The sequence below is a fragment of the Watersipora subatra genome, chromosome 4, assembly GCF_963576615.1.
Source record: "Watersipora subatra chromosome 4, tzWatSuba1.1, whole genome shotgun sequence".
NCBI lineage: Eukaryota > Metazoa > Bryozoa > Gymnolaemata > Cheilostomatida > Watersiporidae > Watersipora > Watersipora subatra.
In genome coordinates this window covers 19,497,298-19,521,851 of record NC_088711.1, presented here as the reverse complement: position 1 = coordinate 19,521,851, position 24,554 = coordinate 19,497,298, and the positions used below count along the sequence as shown (strand labels likewise).

Genomic DNA, 24,554 nt, shown 5'->3' with positions numbered 1-24,554 from the left:
TTATGACTGCCTACATCTATAGAGAGCTTCGTTGTAGATTTCTGTAATCCTTTTTATTCTGTTTCATTTACTTTAGAAGATGAGACAACACAGCACACACACACAGCACTAGTTGAGATATATGACCTTATCACTGACTAAGACAGAACTACTAAACCTAGAAAAGGAGTTCTTTCAGAAGTGGTATTATATGAAGCAATTTATCCTCTCCAATGCAGTGTTGTCGTACATAGTATGGATAGATACTAGTTTGGAATAGTTAGCAAGTATTTGCTGCTTCATCAAGTTGTTAGAATAATTAGTGTTTTAGGATTAATAGGTTTCCTTACTGGAGTAGGTCAACCAGCTAGGTGTATTTCTTTTTGATAAATTGAGTTGAACAATAGAGCACAACTACTAATTAGAATGCTTTTATCGATAACTCATGCTTGTTTATTCTTAGTTTTGAGTTTATAAACTTTTCTAGTTTACTCCTGACTACTTTGAGCTTTTAATAATAATTGACAATCGTGTTGTGAGGTTCCTTAATATCCTCACAACACAATTGTCAAGTCCATCACCCGACACCTTTGTTGTTATTATTAGCACCTGCCATACCTGCCACTCTGAATGTACTTGTGTATTTATTTTTGTCATGATTTATTCATGCCGACTACTTTGACATCTAGACCCTGCCAAAGGTCTACTTTTTCAAAGATTAGTTACTAAGGTTGTGCTGTGTCATAAGCTATGTATAGTTGAAGTTGATTGATCATCCAACTGGTGGAATTTCTAAGGATGAATGCAGAACACTAACAAGGGTACTGAATATAGCTAACCTATTGTTTTTCTTAAAGTTTTAAAGCAAATGTTGACATTAATAGGCTCAAAGTATTTCTGACAACGGAGCAAGTTTGTCAAGTTATAATTATTCAAGTTGCCAAGTTGTTGCTTGATCAGTTTTTAGTACAAGCCTTTTCAGTGAGTAGGAATGGGAAACAAATTTCTTTCTGGCAGTAGGAAGGCAAAACGCACGATTGCACGCAAATTGTGAACGTGTGTGGATTGCAATATATTTAGAGATTAAAATATCTAGCGGCTCAGAAAATAAACGAGTCAAGAAAATAAAGTTAGTGACTATTACTTGTGCTAGTTAATCCTAGTAAACGCGCTTTTGTTGAGTTGAGGTGCATTCAACTAGCCATGCTCTGGTGTATGCTGCTCAGCGTGTTCGGCTCTGTCTTTTCCTTGGGATTGCAGTCATATCAAGGTTAGTACATACGAGCAAACTCTTTTAGATTGTGAGACTGGCTCTATACACACACACACACCAGCTTTCAGATACTAAAGCTGTCTGATATGTAAGCATACCATTCACAAATGTAGTAAATAGGCTCGAGTCACGTTGATAGAATTATCAACTTTAGTTTTACAAGTTCGCTATAAAGTCAGAACGAGTGTTATAACTAACTTATATTGTGACTTGTCAGCAGAGTGGCAGAGGAAACAAATAATTTACATGTATCAGCAACCTTATTCACAGGAGATGTTCTAAAAATTGTATTCTTGTTTGGAAAAGAGCTGTAAATGACTGCTAACTACTACCTACCAATTACTAACTACCGATTGCTGACTACTAATTACTGACTACTAATTTCTGACTACTCTAACTACTGACTCTAAACTACCTACTACTATGTACCATTTGCGAATCACCAATAACTAACATGATAGATTTCTGTTTTAGATCTGATTCCCATATACCCTGGGCACAATACCGACAGAAGCATTCCATCAGAGACATTTATGTACTTAGTAACCCACAAAGATTATCCATCTCTATATTCAGAGTACATAAATTCATCACTGACGTTAACAGGACTCTCTCAGAATCCTCTTTTCAGACTTGATTATATCGCTAGAGCTGACTACGAACTAGAGAGGCGATGCGTTGATTTTATCAACATCACTAATGTATACTGGCGGCAGGGCCCAATTTGTGGCAGCATAGTCAGTGAAGTAGCTCTCCATTTTACTGCTATGGGTGATGATGTAACATTTACATTTGTAACAGATGAATCCAGTGGCTATTTTGGAGTAGTGCTAAACTTTACAGGTGAGCCAATTTATGTTTTGTGTACTTTTGAAAAAGTAAGATGCATGGTGGCTTTAAAAACCTTACAGATGCCAATATGAAATTTTCCAGCAGAAATTAAAAAATTGCTTGAGTTTTTGAGTAGGGAGCAGAGCTTTTATAGTGTGTCTGTGAATCTCCCTTATCTTACATTCATGTTTCAGTTATAAAGCATCATCTTCCAACAAAGCACACAATTTTTTGGATTCCGATCATAATTTTCAGAATATTTAAAAAACCAAGCGTGATTCTAAAATGTAAATTTGGTGTTAGCAGTCGAGAAATTTACTTACTCAAATCAGCGTTTCACTCTACACTGACTATGCTAATAATGGCATCTTCTAGCAGGTGATCTAATAAGGCTAGACAAAGATTTATCATTAGCTATATACATGATTATTCTTGGCTATAAATGACACCCACTGGTAAACTGGCCACTTATCAGTTTTTTAATATGGTATTTCTAACCTGATCAGATAAATAACTTAATTTGAAAATATAGTTTAATTAAAATCTGAAAATGTTTAAGGTGAATAATAAACATTATTTTTTAGAAAATTTATTTAAAAACTGTGCAATTCATCTAGTTACAGAGATTGAGTCAATATTGGCAGCCAATATTGGCCAAGCAGAGGGTGAGGCCATGTTGTTGCCAGCACCATTTACAATGCATAAATATAATCTACAATGTAGCTTAGCAATACAAGTCGTGATGACATCATCAATAAATTGGTTTGATGCATAGATATATATATACCTATGGCTATGTATACCTATGGTATATATATCTATGGTTTGATGATTTGGTTTTTGATATCCTGCGAGGTTGAACTGTCATGCAAAGCGTTTGTGAAATATTATGTGAATATTTATGGCTTTCCTGTGATTAGCCGGTAATACAAAAGACGGTGTGCATAGAAAGCCAGGGAACTGACTAACAGGACTATATAGAGGTGAAGGGCGTGTGGAAGAGGAGTAGAACACGTAAAGTGTGCTACTGACTTGCTGCGCCTGTTGCTTTTGATGACAAGAAACGTTCAGTGTATTGTGGTCTGGGCAAATAAGAGCATCATGTGGCAGCGTTGGATGCTGAGCAGCTATTGGTTTGCACAGGTGTGTTGGCAGTAGGGCCCGTTGCATTACCGCAACGTTGGTTGCAGCTGTTATGCTACGGGCCTGTAACGGCGTAGTGGTGAGCACTGGTGACAAAGAGGAGGTTGGTGTGCCATTGTTGCCGTTTGGTACGGCGTAAAAACCTTTATTAAATTTGCTCAGTTTTAGAATTGGTTTTATTTGCTGTATTGTGATGATAAGGGTCTGTACCATTTGTAGCAACCTGTATTTGGTATTACTTTGGTATTACATTTGATGAAGTCTTGAAATGTGTCACTTATAACAACTTCGGTACGTTTTGAAGTGCCACAACTTCTTATGGAAAAGGTTGAACTTTAAACTGGAAACATCCAAACGTCCAGCTACGACCACCTTAACATTCACTTTTATCAGTGGGATACATAGAAGGAAAGTTCTATTCTGCACCTGAGGCAGTTTTTTGTCACTAGAAGTCAAACTGTCACTTCTGTCAAACCACTACTGAGTTTTAATTAAGATAAAGTGAAGAAGCTTGTGAAAACAAATAACAAAACATATCTAACTACACTACTTTCTACTAACTACTCTCTACTAACTACTCTCTACTAACTACTCTCTACTAACTACTCTCTACAAACTACTCTCTACTAACTACTCTCTACTAACTACTCTCTACTAACTACTCTCTACTAACTACTCTCTACTAACTACTCTCTACTAACTACTCTCTACTAACTACTCTCTACTAACTACTCTCTTCTAACTACTCTCTACTAACTACTCTCTACTAACTACTCACTACTAACTACTCTCTACTAACTACTCTCTGAGCTACACTGTAGAGCAAGTTATGCCAGATACCTTATTGCCACCTCTAGACTAGTTTTAACAGTTGCTACATAACTAATAAAATCTTATATCTTATAAAATGCATTTGTATGAGAGTTTAGTGTAATAACTTGCATATGTGCTATATAAGGAATTTAAATATTTGGAACCAATTATATTAATTAGTATACTGTACATTATATACTGTAGGGAGAAAGGATGAATGGGAGATAAGCATGATCTTCATCTTGCAGTATATTGCATTTACCACCCATCGAAACGTGATATTGCAAGCGTACAATTTCTCTCAGGAAATGTTGGAATGTTATGTGTAACATAGCATAAGGCTATAAAATATATCATGTACGTACTAAGTAAAATAAATATCATAAATGCTATGTACATAGACCATGTGGCTAGGGAGTACCGTCGATCTATGATAATTAACAGAGTAAACAATATAACAAGAGGGACAAATTATAGTATACAATTGATGATCATCATAATGAATGTGGTTCTGTTCTCTTTCTCAACAGCTTGCAGTCTAAAAATAGAGCGTATTAATTGGCAGGTTCAACAGAAAGTTACTCGCAAATGACATTAGTGTAGGTGTAGGGTGTAGATACCAGTGATGTTAGCTTTGAAAATCAAATATTACACACATACACACAAGTGGTCATCATCTTGGTGCATTTGTTAGACATTTTCATTGTTCTGGAACATTCTGTTTTGTAGCTATTTTTCCCATACACCTTGATAACAACACAGACCGGTCTGTACCATCTGAGAGTCTGATGTACATCGCCACTCATAAGTTCTATCCTGAATTATATGACATAAACATCAACTCTTCGCTCACCCTGACCAACATTCCTCCAAACTCTACCATTAGACTAGATTTCCTCGCTCGAGCAGGCGTCGAGATCGAACCTAGGTGTCTGGATTCAGTGATAGTCTCTGGAGTAGATGGATATGAAAACAATGAGATGGAAATATGTGGCAATGATTTTGGGCAGACAACACTTTCTTTTAACCTAATTGAACCTAGACTAACTTTTAGATTTATCTCAGACAATGGCTACTCCCTGACAGGGTTTGTTATGAAATACTCAGGTAAGATATTGTTTCCCATTGTCGCCAATTTCTGTTATTTCAGTGAATGGTTGATTAACGGTTAATACCAAAATGTTTCTGCCAGCCAATCTCTAAAAGGTACAGCCAAACCTCTGCTTACAAGTACAGCCAAACCTCTACTTACAAGTACAGTCCAATCTCTACTTACAAGTGCAGTCAAACCTCTACTTACAAGTACAGTCAAACCTATACTTAAAAGTACAGTCAAATCTCTACTTGCAAATACAGCCAATTGTCGACTTATAAGTACAGCCAAACCTCTAATTACAACTGCGGCCAAACCTCTACTTACAAGTACAGTCAAACCTTTACTTACAAGTACAATCAAACCTCTACTTACAAGTACAGTCAAACCTCTACTTACAAGTATGGTCAAACCTCTACTTACAAGTACAGTCAAACCTCTACTTACATGTACAGTCAAATCTCTACTTACAAGTACAGTCAAATCTCTACTCACAAGTACAGTCAAACCTCTACTTACAAGTACAGTCAAATCTTTACTTGCATGTACAGCCAATTGTTGATTTATAAGTACAGTCAAACCACGACTTACAAGTACAGCCAAACTTCTACTTACAAGTACAGTCAACCTCTACTTACAAGTGCAGTCAAACCTCTACTTACAAGTACAGTCAAACCTCTACTTACAAGTACAGTCAAACCTTTGCTTACAAGTACAACCAAACCTTTGCTTACAAGTACAGTCAAATCTTTACTGCCAAGTACAGTCAAACCTCTACTGACCAGTACAGTCAAACCTTTATTTGCAATCATGTCAGCATACAAATTTTCTAATAACTGTAGAAACTGAAAAACTATTTCCCTCTACAACTGAAGCCTTGACAATTTGATGAAAATGTTTCTGTACAGGTCCAAACACACTAGGCAATTTTATCACGAGCGTCATGACGAGGGCGGAGATATCGCTGGCGTGTGCATAAACAAATTTGAGCGATTCACTAGCAAACGATATAATGGGCACGCTCACAAACTGCCAATAAAATTCCGTATCGTTAGTTTTTTCAGAGTTGTTAATAAATTTAGGTAACTCAATATGACGCCGTCTAGGCAATAACGCAAACAACTTCCGCATTTGTTATTAAACCTATCCCACTTTCACAGATTGTACACTGCCTACACTACAATAAGACATAAAAAAAATGATTATTGTATTTTTAACTGTAAGATTTTTACGATTTTTATACATATTTTATTTTGTAGTCGTTTTTTATATTTAGTATATTAAATATTTACCGTTCTCAAGATGGTCAACCTGCACAACGATTGACTCCAAATGTTGGTTTTCAACTCGGATTTTTTGTAATTTTTGTTTGTTATGGTGTACAGAACTGGGAGTGCTATTATTAAATTTATGAGCACTTCAATGTTCATTCTAAAAATGTTTCAATCGTAACAAAATAGCAAATTGTGGCTGCTGTATGTTGTGGAACATCGATAAGAAATAATTACCCGCCATAAAATTGCATTCTGGTAAAAACCAACCAATCAAAATGCATCTTGCTAGCGATAAAGTTGTGTAGAGAAAGTCTAGCGTTATCGCTCTGCACGAACATGCCGAGTGATTTTTAGCGCAGATTAATGCCACGCAGCGCGATATTGCTCTAAATATCGCCTAGTGTGTTTTCACCTTTAGTATCGTACATCCTTTACATGTGAACCACTACCTATGAGAACCAGATATTTTAAGGGTCAGGGTTATTATTCCATTTGTTAAGTCAACACTTGCTGACAAAAATTATTGTCACCATAACCATCTTGTCTACCCTAGGACACTTATGTATTCGCCTCATCTAACTTTCGCGTTTTTGCGGAGTCATCCTCTCGCGAAAATTTCATGTGCAAAACGAAACTGTCATAACGAACGAGCGATAATGCGGAATTAAATAGCTTTGTTTATTGATAGTCCAAGAAACAAATGGCAGCAAGCGATCAAATTGCATAATCGATCTCGGCCACACAATTCTACCTGCGGTTTACATTTACAAACTAGTCCCAAATTGAAAATTTTTTTCCTACCGGTGAACTGAACCTGAAGAATCTAATTATGTTTGTTCCACTGCATTTATTTTCACATCACTATATTTTCGCACTCATCAGAGCTGCGAAATTAAGTTGCAGCGCAATTTTACTTTCTATGCTACTCACGAAACTAAATACTAGCGAAATATAAGTGTCTTAAGGTAACTTGCATCAACATGTGACTGGTTTTGGTTAACCTTCTACCAAGCGGTGTGACCTTTGTTGCAGCTGTTAGCCTGGGTTACAGAATTATTATTTTTAGCATTACATAATGAGTATATAAACACAGCTTATTATTTCAACTCCTGCAGTCAGTTTTGGCTACAATGACAAGAATTTTCGTATGATAGAAGCCTTGGCTGCTTTTATCAGTGTTGATGATCATTGATGATCATCAACGTTGATCATCATCATTGATGATCATTGATGATACATTCTCAACAGCCGAACAGCTTCGTTTTTACTGCAAGAGCAAACACACCGCTGTTTACTATTTCTAATGATTAAACTCTCATAAATTATATTACATATGCGTAAGTTTGACGTTTGCGTTGCCATGGCAATAATACATAGTTTTTGCAAGTTTAGGTAAGCTTATAGCACTTACTTATAACACATAATTCAAACTACGTTTGTGTTCAAACAGGCTTGATATCTTAGCAAAGTCTCAAAATTCTTCAGCCAATCATGACTTGCTACTTCTTGGGGTCAGCAGTATACCTATCATATATTTTATCTATATTTCTCCAAGTATGTCCATATGTATGCATTCCGGCTATAGCTATTAAAATCTTGGAATAAAGAATTCGTACCAAAGATGATTTGATCTCAGACCCTGCTTTTCCCCAGTCTAACGCCCTAGCCCTTGTCGGCCCTACCCAATAGGCCACAGAGAATGAGTTGATAGCTTGCTGATATAAGTCGCTATATGAGAGCACATACCCAACGGCTTTGCATACCACGCAGAGTGATTGCATAAGTAAGGGATTGTCATTAGTAAGCTTACTAAAATTTTCCATTGGCAATTTGCCAGGCTAATAGCAAGTGGCAGGCAACTTTCATCATTTCTCATTGTTTATAAGCTGATTTTTAATACTCGGGCAAAGCCGGGTAGCACAGCTAGTACTCATATATCGTAATAGTAGACAAGGAAAGCAAGAGGGCTACTATATTAGATATAGCAATACCTAATGACTACAACATAGCCAGCAACGAAAAGGAAAAAGTAGAGAGATATTTCCCACTTGGAGAGATTGGAAAGTGCTGACACATCAGAGCAACTGTAATTCAAATAATTCCAGGCCCAGTAACATTTGCACATTAAATGGGGTACAAATGCCGGCAACAATCAACACAAGTCAGGTGCAGAAAAGAGCTCTATTCGGTACGGCAAAAATCTTGAGGCAAATGCTAAAACTCCCAGGTCCCGGATAGGAGACCCGTGCTTGAGCAGACTATAGCTCCCTCTTGGGTTTACAGGAATGAGGAAATAATTTTATATTATAATGCTTCATGTAGCCACATGAGAACTTACGCATGCATGTCTGTAGTCAAGCCTCTGTAGTCGTGGAAGCACTCACGGGTACAGGCCTGTAGTCATGGGAGCACTTACAAGTACCTGTCTGTAGTCATGGGAGCACTTACAAGTACCTGTCTGTAGTCATGGAAGTACTCACGGGTACAGGTCTGTAGTTATGGGAGCACTTACAGATACCTCTCTGTAGTCATGGAAGTACTCACGGGTACAAGTCTGTAGTCATGGGAGCACTTACAAGTACTTGTCTGTAGTCATGGGAGCACTTACAAGTACCTGTCTGTAGTCATGGAAGTACTCACAGGTACAGGTCTGTAGTCATGGGAGCACTTACAAATACCTGTCTGTAGTCATGGAAGTACTCACGGGTACAAGTCTGTAGTCATGGGAGCACTTACAAGTACTTGTCTGTAGTCATGGGAGCACTTACAAGTACACATGCATCTTTCTTTGTGTTGTGCCTTTGAAAAGACTTACTGCAACAGATGTGATAAATATATGTAAGTGTCCACAATTACATGCTTGTAAGTTTATTTACAGCTACTCCGCAGACAAATAAATTGAAGGCATCTACTTCTTCGACTGTACGCATGGCAGACCTCACCATGGCCGCTACAATTGCTGGTATTGTTACAGCTAGCGCATTGCTAGTCATAGCAGCCATCCTAGCAGTGATCGTTGCTTTACTTAGAAAACAGCTAAAAAGGTAAATGATAGCCTGAATAGCTAGTACTATACCTTTGGCTATACTATAGCCTATCTTAAACATGATGCACACTTGACAGCGTTTGAACCTGCCGCATATAGCATTAGAGAGATAATGTATAATATGCCATGTATAGCATTAGAGAGATAATGTATAATATGCAGTGTATAGCATTAGAGAGTTAGTGTATAATATGCAGTGTATAGCATTAGAGAGATAATGTATAATATGCAGTGTATAGCATTAAAAAGATAAAGTATAATATGCAGTGTATAGCATTAGAGAGATAATCCCACAACCAAACGAGCGGGAGCGAAGTTTGAGAGTTTTTATGATGAATGCATGTGCACACAACTTACGAAGATTATTCATAAACAACGTCGCAAACTCTTGTTTCAAAATCTCATCAACAAATTTAACCATCGTTTTGTAGAGTCATTAAAGTATAATAACGATACAAAACACATTTAAGCTTATTTAAATATGTTACCAAGTCTTTGTAAATTGTCGGCAGTATCTTAAAACTTACCCATCTGATCGGATTATACACAAATAGACAGATTAATTTGGCCGAAAATCGTCACAAAACGCTTGGTTTAATAAAAGTTAAGATCAGCCTACGATACGCAAATAAAGCCGTGCGACAGATAGTAGAACTATTTAGCAGTGCGCATTTCACGAGAAAACCGTGTTAATTTCACCAGTCTATGGCATTGTTTACATGTAATAAAATTTATTCGAAGGTTTCTGTAATAAACATAGACCGTTTGAGGCGTAGACCGATTTACAGGTACAAAATTGTGGTACAAAGTTTATAAACCTATGCTTTTTTGTCCAATCACCAAAGGTTTCATTATTTAAAACGTTAGCCGAAATTCTTTACAACTTATGTACAAGCTAGGGCCGAACTACAACGCCCCTTTATGACGAGAACATTTTTTTATTTTGCTGCAGTTTGCAGTAAACTTTCAGACGCATGAACGCTCATACTTGCTTTCTGTTAAAGATCGCTATCAAAACCATTCTACATTCAACACAACCAACTTTCAAACTGTGTATAGTACACAGTAGCTTGCCATTTTACTTCTAATTTTGCATTTCAAAGTTATAATCAACATATTTCCTTATTGTTGTTGTTAAATTACATACATTACAGTAGATTAGGCCTACAGCTTTATAACACTTTTATAACAGCTTTTATTTTGCTGCAGTTTGCAGAAAACTTCCAGACGCGTGAGCGCTCATACTTGCTTTCTGTTAAAGATCGCTATCAATACCATTTTACATTCAACACAACCAACTTTCAAACTGTGTATAGTACACAGTATCAGTACCCTTTCTTTTTTTTCAATATCTCTTTGGTCGTGGGCTGTATGGCAGTGGAATTTCTAGTGTATAATATGCCGTGTATAGCATTAGAGAGATAATGTATAATATGCTAAATATAGCAGTGTGATCAATTGCTAATGACGCTCACTGCTGGTAGAGGCGTCCTGGCATCCTTAGTTAGTGCAACCAGCTTACTACTCATGAATTAAAAAGTGACTGTGACTTGAAAGCGAGTCTAATTTAATAAGTTTTGTTTTGATGTATACATCGTAAATCTTGGAAAGAGCAATACTGTGCAACTCTGAATTATTGAAACAGTAGGGTGTGAGTTCGTCGAAAGAGGCAAAATCCGAACCTATTCGAAGCATAGAAACATGGTGGATGACTCGTTTTTGGGATTAATAGTGTTTGCTTACCACTAGAACATAGGTTACATGGAGTAGATAGAAGATGCTGTTTTTTTGGTCAAACACACGTAGGCAGCTACACAGCACTATCATTGCACACGCCTAGCTAAGAGATTTGATGAGTGAGAGAGTCTTTCAGATATATTTGTGACATTAAGATAAAAATTAATTTGATTGCCCATGCACCAAGACTGTTACATTTGGCGAGTCACTCATGGTTAGCCTGTACTGGCACCCACTAATTAACCCGTGCAACAAAACTTTTTCATAAAATGTTCCCTCTAACCTAAAAGATCAGGGACACAGACAAGACTGACGGACTCCTCAATTGTTGTATTATAACATGGTGCATACCAATTCAGCTACAACGATGAAGATATCATAGCTATGATTAAAAACCTTTCGTGCATTTTCTAGAAGAGCGGAAAAATATGCACATGTGGAGCCAATGACTGCTCCACCAAGTGTCAGTAGTGCACAAGATATTTGTCTCACAAGCTATGCAAGTGAGTATTAGCTCTGAAGCCCCCTGGCTACACTAGCCACCTTTCACCGATTGTAAACTGGTGAGACAATTATGTGAATATTGACCTAAATGGCGATGTTTGGCGTGGTCAAAACCTTCAGCCTTGCTTGACCTTTGCCAACCTTGATGTCAGAAAATGTATCTTTAAGTGGAGTTATGTTACCTTATGTTATGTACTAGCGCTATGTCAACACGGCACAGTTGCATCGGTTGTAATGTACTAGCGCTATGTCAACACAGCATAGTTGCATCGGTTGTAATGTACTAGCGCTATGTCAACACGGCATAGTTGCATCGGTTGTAATGTGCTAGCGCTATGTCAACACGGCATAGTTGCATCGGTTGTAATGTGCTAGCGCTATGTCAGTGTGTGCTATAGAATGTTCACTACTAAATGTTACTAATAAATGCTGATTCATATTGATCAGGTTACTTGTGGTAAATAATTACAGAAGAAAAAATGTACACACATGAAAATAATTTTCTCAGCAAGTGTTGACTTATCAAATGGAATAATAAGGCGTATTAACGTGGGCTCTTGTAAAGCCTGTTTCTCAAAGGTAGTTGTTCAAATGTAAAAAATGTACGATACAAACTGAAACCTTTTCATCAAAATATCAAAGCTTCGGATGTAGTCATGTATTTTATCAGTTTTTACATCTTGTTTAAAAGTTTGTGTGTTGATGTGATTGAAAGTAGAGATTTGACTGTACTTGAAAGTAAAGATTTGATTGTACTTGTAAGTAGAGGTTTGACTGTACTTGTAAGTAGAGATTTGATTGTACTTGTAAGTAGAGGTTTGACTGTACTTGTAAGTAGAGATTTGAGTGTACTTGTAAGTAGAGATTTGAATGTACTTGTAAGTAGAGATTTGACTGTACTTGTAAGTAGAGATTTGACTGTACTTGTAAGTAGAGATTTGACTGTACTTGTAAGTAGAGATTTGACTGTACTTGAGGTTTGACTGTACTTGTAAGTAGAGGTTTGACTGTACTTGTAAGTAGAGGTTTGACTGTACTTGTAAATAAAGATTTGACTGTACTTGTAAGTAGAGGTCTGACTGTACTTGTAAGTAGAGATTTGACTGTACTTGTAAGTAGAGATTTGACTGTACTTGTAAGTAGAGATTTTATTGTACTTGGAAGTAGAGATTTGACTGTACTTGTAAGATGAGATTTGAATGTACTTGTAAGTAGAGATTTGATTGTACTTGTAAGTAGAGGTTTGACTGTACTTGTAAGTAGAGATTTGACTGTACTTGTAAGTAGAGATTTGATTGTACTTGTAAGTAGAGATTTGACTGTACTTGTAAGTAGAGGTTTGACTGTACTTGTATTTAGAGATTTGATTGTACTTGTAAGTAAAGATTTGACTGTATTTGTAAGTAGAGATTTGACTGTACTTGTAAGTAGATATTTGACTGTACTTGTAAGTAGAGGTTTGACTGTATTTGAGGTTTGACTGTACTTGTAAGTAGAGGTTTGATTGTACTTGTAAGTAAAAATTTGACTGTACTTGTAAGTAGAGATTTGGCTGTATTTGTAAGTAGAGATTTGACTGTACTTGTATGTAGAGGTTTGACTGTACTTGTATTTAGAGATTTGATTGTACTTGTAAGTAAAGATTTGACTGTACTTGTAAGTAGAGATTTGACTGTACTTGTAAGTAGAGATTTGACTGTACTTGTAAGTAGAGGTTTGACTGTACTTGTATTTAGAGATTTGATTGTACTTGTAAGTAAAGATTTGACTGTATTTGTAAGTAGAGATTTGACTGTACTTGTAAGTAGAGATTTGACTGAACTGGTAAGTAGAGGTTTGACTGTATTTGTAAGTAGAAATTTGACTGTACTTGTAAGTAGAGATTTGACTGTACTTGCAAGTAGAGGTTTGACTGTACTTGTAAGTAAAGGTTTGACTGTACTTGTAAGTAGAGATTGGACTACTTGTAAGTAGAGATTTGACTGAACTTGTAAGTAGAGGTTTGATTGTACTTGTAAGTAGAGGTTTGACTGTACTTGTAAGTAGAGGTTTGATTGTACATGCAGGTAGAGTATTGACTGTACTTGAGGTTTGACTGTACCTAAATTTGTTCTGCAAACTGGTACAATAACCAAATTGAACAAGCTCCTGTAAGTAGTTGTCTGTATATGTTAATAGAATGTTTGAGTCGGCAACTCTTGACATGCTGATCAAATAAGAAAATTTAAAACTTTGTTATGGCTGGTGTACACTGGTAAGGGGGCTGTAGAGTTTATGCTAACATAGCACTTAGATCTATTTGATATTGAACCATAATTGTACAGGCATTTTTACGGAAGCCAAAAATGATGATACAGTTGTAGGCCATATGATTACACAACGCACAGAGATTTGTATCTTCAAAAATAACCTACTTACATTGTTATAGTCTGATCTTATTAGATGTAATGGTATAATGAGATATGATGGTATAATTACGCTTGATTAGGTGGTAAGACCTACGAAGTTACACACTGTGATAAAATTAAACCGAATATGCCCAATTAAATAACACATTTAAAGTTGCGCAATTCTGACTAAGCTACCTATAGAGATATTGGCACCAATAACTCATTGTGAGGAGTTTTGCTCTTTTAAAAAAATGATAATAACTCCAAACATATGCCAAGTATATGCTGATCGTCTCTGCATTTGTTTATACTTAAAAAGTTAGCCTACACTGTAGTAAAGGTAAGACAATTATAGGCATTTGCTACAGATAGGCAAGCAAATTAGCTGCTAGAAAGTGGATGTTGTACTATATAGGCATAGAGCCTATTCTTTGACACCATTTCAAATGCTGGGCAGAATGTACATGGAAAAGCTACAGCAATGTATAATGAAAGCGTTTGAAAAAAGATTTCACCACTCGGAAATCAAACCCAGATGTTTGGTTTTCCAGCCAAGCATGCTAAAATCTGTGCCACCTTTCCATGTTCAAGACCAACTTTGCACATGATTATCACACATGACACAATCTCTCAGGGCACACTCGATTACATTAGTACTAATATATATATATAGGTATTTCTCAAAGTTTGAGTGTCCGTGCCTGTGTATGTCCATCTATTATAGCTATTAACATATTGAAATTAATATTCCGCATACCGATGGATTTGAACTCACAGAGATTGCAATAGCAAATTTTAAATCCACACGCTCTACCACTGAGCTATACAAGGCGTATTGATAAAAGACTTCATCATATACCACATGGCATATGTGCTCAATAAATGATATATTATTTAAGCAATGCGCCCACACGTTACGATGCCCCTGTTATAAAATATTTTTTGCCCAACTCTAGGAAACACGATGCTTTTACATTTGTTTTAGAGCGAGTTTTCTTTCTGCTACGCGATATTAACAATAAGTTCTTCCGAAATTAAAAGTAGGCGATTTGTGTACTGATTGTACAGTATACGCATAGATATATATACCTATGTATATATATCTATGGTATATATATATATGGTATATATATCTATGAGTATACGTTATTAAGAGATCAACGCTGCTCGCCATGACGAGTTCAGCGTTATCCGTTATTGTAAAAATCGAATTGCAAGTGGATAAATGATAAAACTTTAGTTAAAATTTTGAAGTTTACTAAAATACATACAAAAACTTCCTTGAAGGTTGACTTGCAACTAAATTCACATTAAAGTTATTTGGGATCAAAAGATTCATCATGTCTTACTCTGTTGTTTTGTAGGAGCCAAATATGTGGAAGTGTGATTACAAGCTCTTAAAAGCTCAAAAGCGAAAAGCCGCCGTAGATTGGAATCTATTTATTTCTCTGACGTAGTCGAATGATTTGGTTATTGTTTTGTCACGTGACGTTCTCACGTATATTGAAAGGCTAATAAAAGACTCAATATAAAACTTCTCGTAGCACTAGTTTATGACAAACACTTTGGGTTTTACCGAAGAGCACTTATCAAATATAGATGCTCGCTACTTTACAGCTTTGTTTCGGTTTGGTCTAATCGGCAAGTCGTAATCTGATCACGTGACCCAATACTTCGCAAATAATTTTTGCAGCTCCTTTTCGATTATCACGGCTGACCAACAGGCTCGTCATGATTATCAGACAATGATATGTTTTTCTTCGAGGTAAGATTACAAAATTAAACGAATTTTTGAGGTAAGTTATAAGATATCAGTGCTAAAAGTGACAGCATTACAATGACGATAAAACAGACGCGTAAGAACAATAGACATGGTTTTATTGAATGCGTGAAGTAAAATTGTGAAAATATTCCGACGAATAAGGTTGCATGAAAGTGTAAACAGAAACCATCTACCACAACTACGTCACATTTGAGCAATTTTGAAAAGAGAATCCAAACTACGGCGGTCTCGTAGGGCTGCGATTACCTGTTCGTTTTGTAGTTTTTAAAAGCTTGTAATCACATTTCCACATACGTGGCACTTACAACACAATAGAGTAAAACATGGTGAATCTTTTGATACCAAATAACTGTAATGTGAATTTTGTTGCAAGTCAACCTTTAAAGTATGCGTTTAGTAGGCTAAATTCATTTAAGTTAGAATCAACGTTTATGTTATATGTCTGTCTTGAAGGTAAGAACTTGCCCCGTAGTACATTGTAATGTTAAATTATCTTGTAGGTAATAACCACAAAATGCACTGCAGTCATTATAGGTACTTAGGATTGCTAAGGTTAACATAATGTTTTGTTACCATTTTTAATGATGATGATTGCGATGATTTTTACCAGGAGGTGATTGCATTAGATAATTACTATAGGTTTCTAAACAACTCTATATACGTCTATAGCCTACGATATTTTCGCATGCCAACACTGAAATGAACTGAAATCATATAATTGTATACCAAATAATTTTTCATTGTAATCATAGCAAGACAGACTATATTTAGCCATTACTTGCTATACATTTAACCACCTTTACAGTTTTATTTGTCAATAAGGAATATTGACAGACCTTCTGTTTGTATGTTAGATGAAGTAATATTAGCAAACCTTCTGTTTGTCTGTTAGATGAAGTAATATTAGCAGACCTTCTGTTTGTCTGTTAGATGAAATAATATTAGCGGACCTTCTGTTTGTCTGTTAGATGAAGTAATATTAGCAGACCTTCTGTTTGTCTGCTAGATAAAGTAATATTAGCAGACCTTCTGTTTGTCTGTTAGATGAAGTAATATTAGCAGACCTTCTGTTTGTCTGTTAGATGAAGTAATATTAGCAGACCTTCTGTTTGTCTGCTAGATAAAGTAACATTAGCAGACCTTCTGTTTGTCTGTTAGATGAAGTAATATTAGCAGACCTTCTGTTTGTCTATTAGATGAAGTAATATTAGCAGACCTTCTGTTTGTCTGCTAGATAAAGTAATATTAGCAGACCTTCTGTTTGTCTGCTAGATAAAGTAATATTAGCAGATCTTCTGTTTGTCTGCTAGATGAAGTAATATTAGCAGATCTTCTGTTTGTCTGCTAGATGAAGTAATATTAGCAGACCTTCTGTTTGTCTGCTAGATGAAGTAATATTAGCAGACCTTCTGTTTGTCTGTTAGATGAAGTAATATTAGCAGACCTTCAGTTTGTCTGCTAGATGAAGTAATATTAGCAGACCTTCTGTTTGTCTGTTAGATGAAGTAATATTAGCAGACCTTCTGTTTGTCTGTTAGATGAAGTAATATTAGCAGACCTTCTGTTTGTCTGTTAGAAAACAAATGCAGCATTCATGAACTCATTTGAGCTGATTGGCATATCAATCAATTTTTTCGTATTATCGACTATTATCATTGTCTTACTATTGTTCATAATAATTCTTTTTGTAAAGAAAATGTGCATACTTTGAATACAAAATTTGGTGACCCTAAAGCTATTCATTACATGGTAACAATAATAAAATACTGCTCTGTTACAGAAACTGAAGAAGATGAAATGTTTGTTTATGACTATCCGAGAAGAATAGGTTGGTTTATAAGTTGTAGCTAGTTATTGCTGACACCTGTATATTCAGTCCTACAGTAGAATTCATGACAAGAAGCTTTTACTAAGCTTTTTAGAGGTAGAGGGGAATGAATATGAACATATGAACATATGAATATGAACATATAGGTAGGTGGTAATACATAGACAAACTGATATACTGAGGTGACCATATAAGTGGTAATACATAGACAATCTGATATACTGAGGTGACCATACAAGTGGTAATACATAGATATACTGATATACTGAGGTGACCATATAAGTAGTAATACATAGACAAACTGATGTACTTTCCCATCGCATTATGCTAGAAAACAGTAGATTGATTTTTTCAAAATGTAATTCCTAATGTAATACCAATATGAAAAAACTTGTAGAAGAAATATTTTCTGAAACGAATAAATTCGTATAACACTTGCTAATGATGCTAAAAATGCAAAAGAGCATTGCTTAAAAACAGTAATTATAAATGTGGCATGTTTGCGTTGCTGGGCTTGATTCAGATGAAACATAGCAGCATTTGTTTACATTCAGATCTTGAGCGGAACATGGACAGGCAGGGAGCAAGCAGTCAAGCAAATTCTTTACCAGATAAAGGCTACCTCAATGCTGAGCACATAGCTCGGTATGAAATTATCTTTTCTATTTTAGTAGGTCAGCTCATCTTGTTGGTGTTGAACCTGACATTGAAGGTTAGTGAAAAGTTGAAAATTAGTGAGCTGTAAAAAACTGTCAACTTTCATCGAACTTATGCTTCATCTCTGTCGTCACAAACAAACTGTAACTTGAACTGTATCATCACAAACAAACTGTAGCCTGAACTGTGTCATCACAAACAAACTGTAGCCTGAACTGTGTCATCACAAACAAACTGTAGCTTGATCTGTGTCATCACAAACAAACTGTAGCTTGATCTGTGCCATCACAGACATTCTGTAGTTTGATTTGTGCCATCACAGACTGTAGCTTGAACTGTATCATCACAGAAATACTGTAGCTTGATCTGTGCCATTACAGACTGTAGCTTGAACTGTGTCATCAGAGACTGTAGCTTGATCTGTGTCATCACAAACAAACAGTAGTTTATCTGTGTCCTCACAGACTGTAGCTTGATTTGTGTCATCACAGACTGTAGCTTGATTTGTGCCATCACAGCCTGTAGCTTGATTTCCGTCATCACAGACAAAACTGTGACTTGATGTGGGTCATCACAGACAAAACTGTGACTTGATGTGGATCATCACAGACAAAACTGTAACTTTGATGGGTGTGGTGCCTTCACAAGAAAAACTGTTGCTTGAATGGTGTCCTCATAGACAAACTGTAACTTGAATGGTGTCCTCATAGACAAACTATAACTTGAATGGTGTCCTCATAGACAAACTGTAACTTGAATGGTGTCCTCATAGACAAACTGTAACTTGAATGGTGTCCTCATAGACAAACTGTAGCTTGAATGGTGTCCTCATAGACAAACTGTAACTTGAATGGTGTCCTCATAGACAAACTGTAGCTTGAATGGTGTCCTCATAGACAAACTGTAGCTTGAATGGTGTCCTCATAGACAAACTGTAGCTTGAATGGTGTCCTCATAGACAAACTGTAACTTGAATGGTGTCCTCACAGACAAACTGTGGCTTGTAAAACAAGGTGAGAGTTCTCTTATGAGTGCCCTCCAACATTTTGTTATATAATTGACTAATCTAATCAACAGGCATTTTTCTTTGTTACAGTGTTTCCTCTTACTATTTTTAGAATCAAAGAGAATAACTGGCCAGCGGGTTTCTATGATGAAGTCTTAATGTAAGTTTTACATTAGCCACAGAGAGAGCCAGTTACATAGTGGGCTGTCAGTCTACCATTTAGCATCTTCAAGGTAACTGTACTTTCTGAATGATAAGGAGATGTGAATCCACTATGCCAGCCAGCAAGCACATGCTGCCTATTGCCAATCTTATGCAAACTTCGACATTGTTAGCATCTCTATGAACTAAATTGACTCCATTTGTTGTGGCGTCACTCGATTCACTTCAGGATATTTGGTTAAGTTACTTCATTTTTGCAGAAGATCTTTTTAAAAGTGTCATTATAAAACTGTTAGTAAATATAAATGAATTGTTATAGAACAGTTACCAAGTTCTTATTAGAAACTCCCCTTGCTGTGTAACTCTGATAAATATAAAACAACATTTTCAGTAGAATTAATGCTAGCAGTAAGCCTTGTGTTGCCTGGGATTTCTTTCATTGCCAATCAGATACTGTCGCAGGCCCCTGCCGGCACCTGTGAGCGGGCACCTGCACCTGCAGGTGCCCGCCCGTAGGTGCAGGCAATGTGTGTGTAGATTTTCAATGTGATTTACTACCCTGCTTTTATGACAAACCTCCATGAGCATGTTCATTGAGGGCAATTGTCCAAAATGCATATGAAGGTGCATTCTTGAGTTTCTCATGAGAAGATTGAGGCTCATTTATATGGAAAATGGAAGTTCTAAGATAGCGAATTGAGCCTGTTGCCTGTTGGTGTTGCTTGGAGCGAATCTGCTTTTTTACATTGCATAGGTAACAGCAGATGACAGCATAGATAACATATAACAGTAACATATAACAGTAACCTATAACAGTAACATATAACAGTAACATATAACAGTAACATATAACAGTAACATATAACAGAAACATATAACAATAACATATAACAGTAACATATAACAGTAACATATAAAATTAACATATAGCAGTCACATATAGCAGTAACATATAACAGTCACATATAACAGTAACGTATAGCAGTAACATATAGCAGTAACATATAGCAGTAACATATAGCAGTAACATATAGCAGTAACATATAGCAGTCATAGATGCAGCTTGACCAGTCTGCTCTTGTAACTTTTTCCTCTCGCAAGAATATTTTACTGTCACGGAACACCACTCTTATTATGGTAAAGATTTTTCCGCAATGCCAGAAGGCTGCTGATTAGTGCAGGTGGTTTACTAAGCTGAATGTCATGAGTTCAAAACCTGTAAATGACGTTCTTTTATGAAGCGCTTTAATTACTTCCTGTATAACTTTTACTGTATTACTATTTCAAGTAAAAATATAAGATGATCAGAGTTTCATTAGTAGATTAGCTGAATGCCCGGCTTTGCTTGGGTACAAAATTCAATGCAGAAAAAAATACATTTTTATTGAACATATAACAACAGTTATCATTCTAACTTCTACACTCATATCATGAGAAAAGTGTTTTGTACAGTTCAAATAAATTAAGACAAAATAAAACAACTGTGAAAGTGTTAAAATGTAAAATAGTTAGAAGTAATTGCTAAATACAGTCTGTTTTGCTACGATTACAATGAAAAATATTTTGGTAATGACACAATTAATACGAGCTGAGAAAACAAAATAAAAATCATGAATATGTTGAATATGTTGAATTAAAAATAACCATTAGTGCATAGAAGTGTGTGTATAAAAAGGTTACTGTTGCAGCAGAAGCTATCCAACAAAACTTTGAATATGACGATACGGGTACCCCTCGATACTGATACAAATGAAAAAATGAGATATCTGACTGTCTTTGTCTGATACTTTGTCAGACAGAAGGGATATAGAATGTAGAGGCAATTTCTACTCAAGGTAATATAATTGTCCACACAGAAAGTATTTAGCCTTTACAGAATTAGCGGTCGAATCTTAGGAAAAACCGGAAATCGGAGTGTAATGGCACGCTAGAAATTGAAAAGGCACATTTGGAAATTACACATTGAAAAATAGGTAATGAGTAATGGTAAAAAGACTTTTAAAATTTTTGTAAAGAAAAATTAAACACAATAGGTAATATTACTTAATAATAAAAAATACATGTTTAGCGCGTGCAATTGCAATAAGTATAGATAAAGGGTTCAGAATGTTAAGAGTAGCTTAGCTTAGTGATTACTCGCGCTTGTTAGAAAACTTTCAATTTAAATGTTATGAGTTCAAATCCTCAGTGAAACAGACTTTTCGTTACTAAAGTCTTATCGCTATAACTTGACAGACAAATGATGACAGACAAATGGTGATATATATATAATATATATAATTTTCTGCGCAAAGACTTTTTTATTACTCGAGAAACGTGGGGCATTCAGCTAGTATATGAATATATATATATATTCATATATATATATATATTCATATACTAGCTGAATGCCCCACGTTGCTCAGGTAATAAAAAGTCTTTGTGCAGAAAATTAATTTTTATTTAACATGTAACAACAGTTATCATTCAAACTTTCAAACTTCATACCGTGAGAAAAGTCTTTTGGGCAGTTTAAACAAATTAAGAGAGAAGAATAAGAGAAAAAAATAAAACCACTGTAAAAGTTTTCAAACTTTTTTAAACAATTGTAAATTTTAAGTTTCATACCACAAAAATTTTTTTTTGTGCAGTTCAAATAAAGTAGTGTATGAGAAAAGATAAAACAACTGTAAGGGTGTTTAAATGTAAATGTGAAATAAATAGCAAGTGATGGCTAAATATAGTCTGTTTTGCTATGATTACAATGAAAAATGAGTTGGTATACAATTATATGATTTTATTTATTTTAGCGTTAGCATCATAAGGCCAAAATGTCAAATAGAGTGGTGTAGAAACCCATAGTAATCATTTAATGCAAACACTACCTGATAAGAGTAATCTAACTTTTATATACATACTATACTATACCTACATGTTAAGAATTAGTAACAAAATAATATATTAACATCGGCAAATATAGTTAAATATAGTGAAATATAATAACTGAGCAGTATGTACCATGGGGAGTTTTTACCTTTGAGACAAATGTATAACATAAACGTTAAATTTACCTTAAATCAATTTAGTCTACTTAAAACATACATAAAGCTAAATTTTAGTATATATTTTTTACTAAACTAAACTTCAACTTTGTCATCAACAAAAAATTTATCGCCTATTTGTTTTCGGTTTCGTTTTCGCTATAACTTATTACGAATAACGCCAAACTGAGAGCAAGCATTCTATCTCTTTCAGTCGTCGTGAGAGAAATTTTGGCAAATAGCTTATCGGCATTTTCATTATTTCGACGTAATCAGCACACTGACCGCCAAATTTTAAGTTCGATAGAACTTCTTGTTGATATCTTATAGCAAAGAAAATCGAAAAGATTTCGTTTTCATATGGTGAGAACGAAAAACATTGTGTTTCACTTCGTAAGGCCAAAAACTTGTATAACTAAGGGCATCGTAACCCAAGACTGTATTAATTATTATTAAAAAGTGTACATTTATCTTGTGCAATCGTGAAAAGGATATAGAGCCTATGGTAAGAGCGATGGATGTGATAAGAACAGCTTAGCCTTGTGGTTCCGTGTGCTTGTTATCAGACTTGCGATTTGAATGTCGCGAGATCAAATCCAGTACCATAGAGGTTTTTCAGTGCTAAAACTTTATCGCTGGAACTGGACAAATGACAAACGGATGATGAATGGGCAACGGACAGACAACGGACGGGCAGACAAATGGACAGACGGCAGACAGATGAGCAGCCGGCAGATGGACGGCAGGCAGATGGCAGACAAGGAACAGATGGCAGACAGACGAACGGCAAACGAAAAGTAAACAGATAAATGACTGACAAATGACCGATAGACGGATGGCCGACAGACAGACGTTGAGATGTATATACATAGGTAGAGTAGCTGTACTACCCAGCGTAGCCTGGGCCATAAAAAAGTCCTTGGACAGAAAATTTATTTATATTTAACATACTGTATACAACACTTACCATTCTAACTTTTAAACTTCATATCATGAGAAAAATTTTTTGTGCAGTTGAAATGAATTGAGAGAAAAAAGAAAACAACTGTAAGGGTTTTCAAGCTTTTTCAAACAACTACAACTTTAAAATTTTATATCATGAAAGAAGTGTTTTGTTGAAATAAATTAGGAGGAAAAAAACTGTAAATGTGTTTAAATGTAAATGTGAAATCATTAGCAAGCGATGGCTAAATATGGTCTGTTTTGCTATGATTACAATGAAAAAATACTTGGCATACGATTATATGATTTTCATTCGTTTCAGTGTTGGCATCATTAGGTGAAAATATTGTATAGATGTACAGAGTGACATAGTAATTACATAGAAACATAGACATAGAAACCCATAGTAATTACCTAATGCAATCACTGCCTGTTAAAAATTATCAAAATCATGGTTAAAAAATAGTAACAAAACAACATGTTAACCTTAGTAACTATACCTATCTACAATATCTTAAGCATATTTTGTGGTTATGACCTGCAAAAAAATGTAACATTACAATGAACTACGTGTAGAGTTCTTACCTTCAAGACAGATGTGTAACATAAAGGCTGAATCTAACTTATATGAATTTAGTTTACTAAAAACATACTTGAAAGAAGTTTTCGTATGTTTTTATTAAACGTTTACTTAAAAGTTTTATCACTCTATCTGTTTGCGAACCATTATCACCATAACGGATGATGTCACCATAACGGATGATGCTGAACTGAGATGTATTGGCCAAATTTTAATTTTGAGAAAAATTATTCTTGATACCGTTTTGTGGGGTAACAAATTGGCCATAGTATGGCAAAGATGAAAGAGCATCGTGTTTCATAGAGTTAATAGAAATCAAAGAGTTCCAATTAACACACCATTTAGCGTGGAAATACCCATAAATTAATGCCTTATTATTAAAATTAAAGAAACGTAGTGTAGCTGGGAAAAAGTTTTCGGAGAAGCTGAAACAAATTAAGAGAGTGAATAAATGTAGATGCAAGTATGTAAACTGTGAAACAAATGATTTTGT

The 24,554-nt window shown here is 35.5% G+C and overlaps 1 protein-coding gene across 2 annotated transcripts; it reads left to right on the top strand.

Moving 5' to 3' along the window:
- Nucleotides 1–1,099: 1,099 nt before the first annotated feature.
- Nucleotides 1,100–21,313, top strand: LOC137394672 (uncharacterized). 2 transcript variants are annotated; one of them, XM_068081429.1, is made up of 9 exons: nt 1,100–1,249; nt 1,727–2,095; nt 4,769–5,146; nt 9,285–9,450; nt 11,604–11,692; nt 17,647–17,694; nt 18,249–18,339; nt 19,470–19,517; nt 21,208–21,313. In XM_068081429.1, the coding sequence occupies exons 1-9, from the start codon at nt 1,183–1,185 to the stop codon at nt 21,230–21,232; spliced, it is 1,281 nt and encodes a 426-aa protein (XP_067937530.1). In that variant the 5' UTR covers nt 1,100–1,182; the 3' UTR covers nt 21,233–21,313. The 2 variants fall into 2 exon arrangements, with proteins under 2 accessions (XP_067937530.1, XP_067937531.1); XM_068081430.1 differs by lacking the exons at nt 18,249–18,339; nt 21,208–21,313 and having other exon boundaries at nt 19,470–19,880.
- Nucleotides 21,314–24,554: the final 3,241 nt, after the last annotated feature.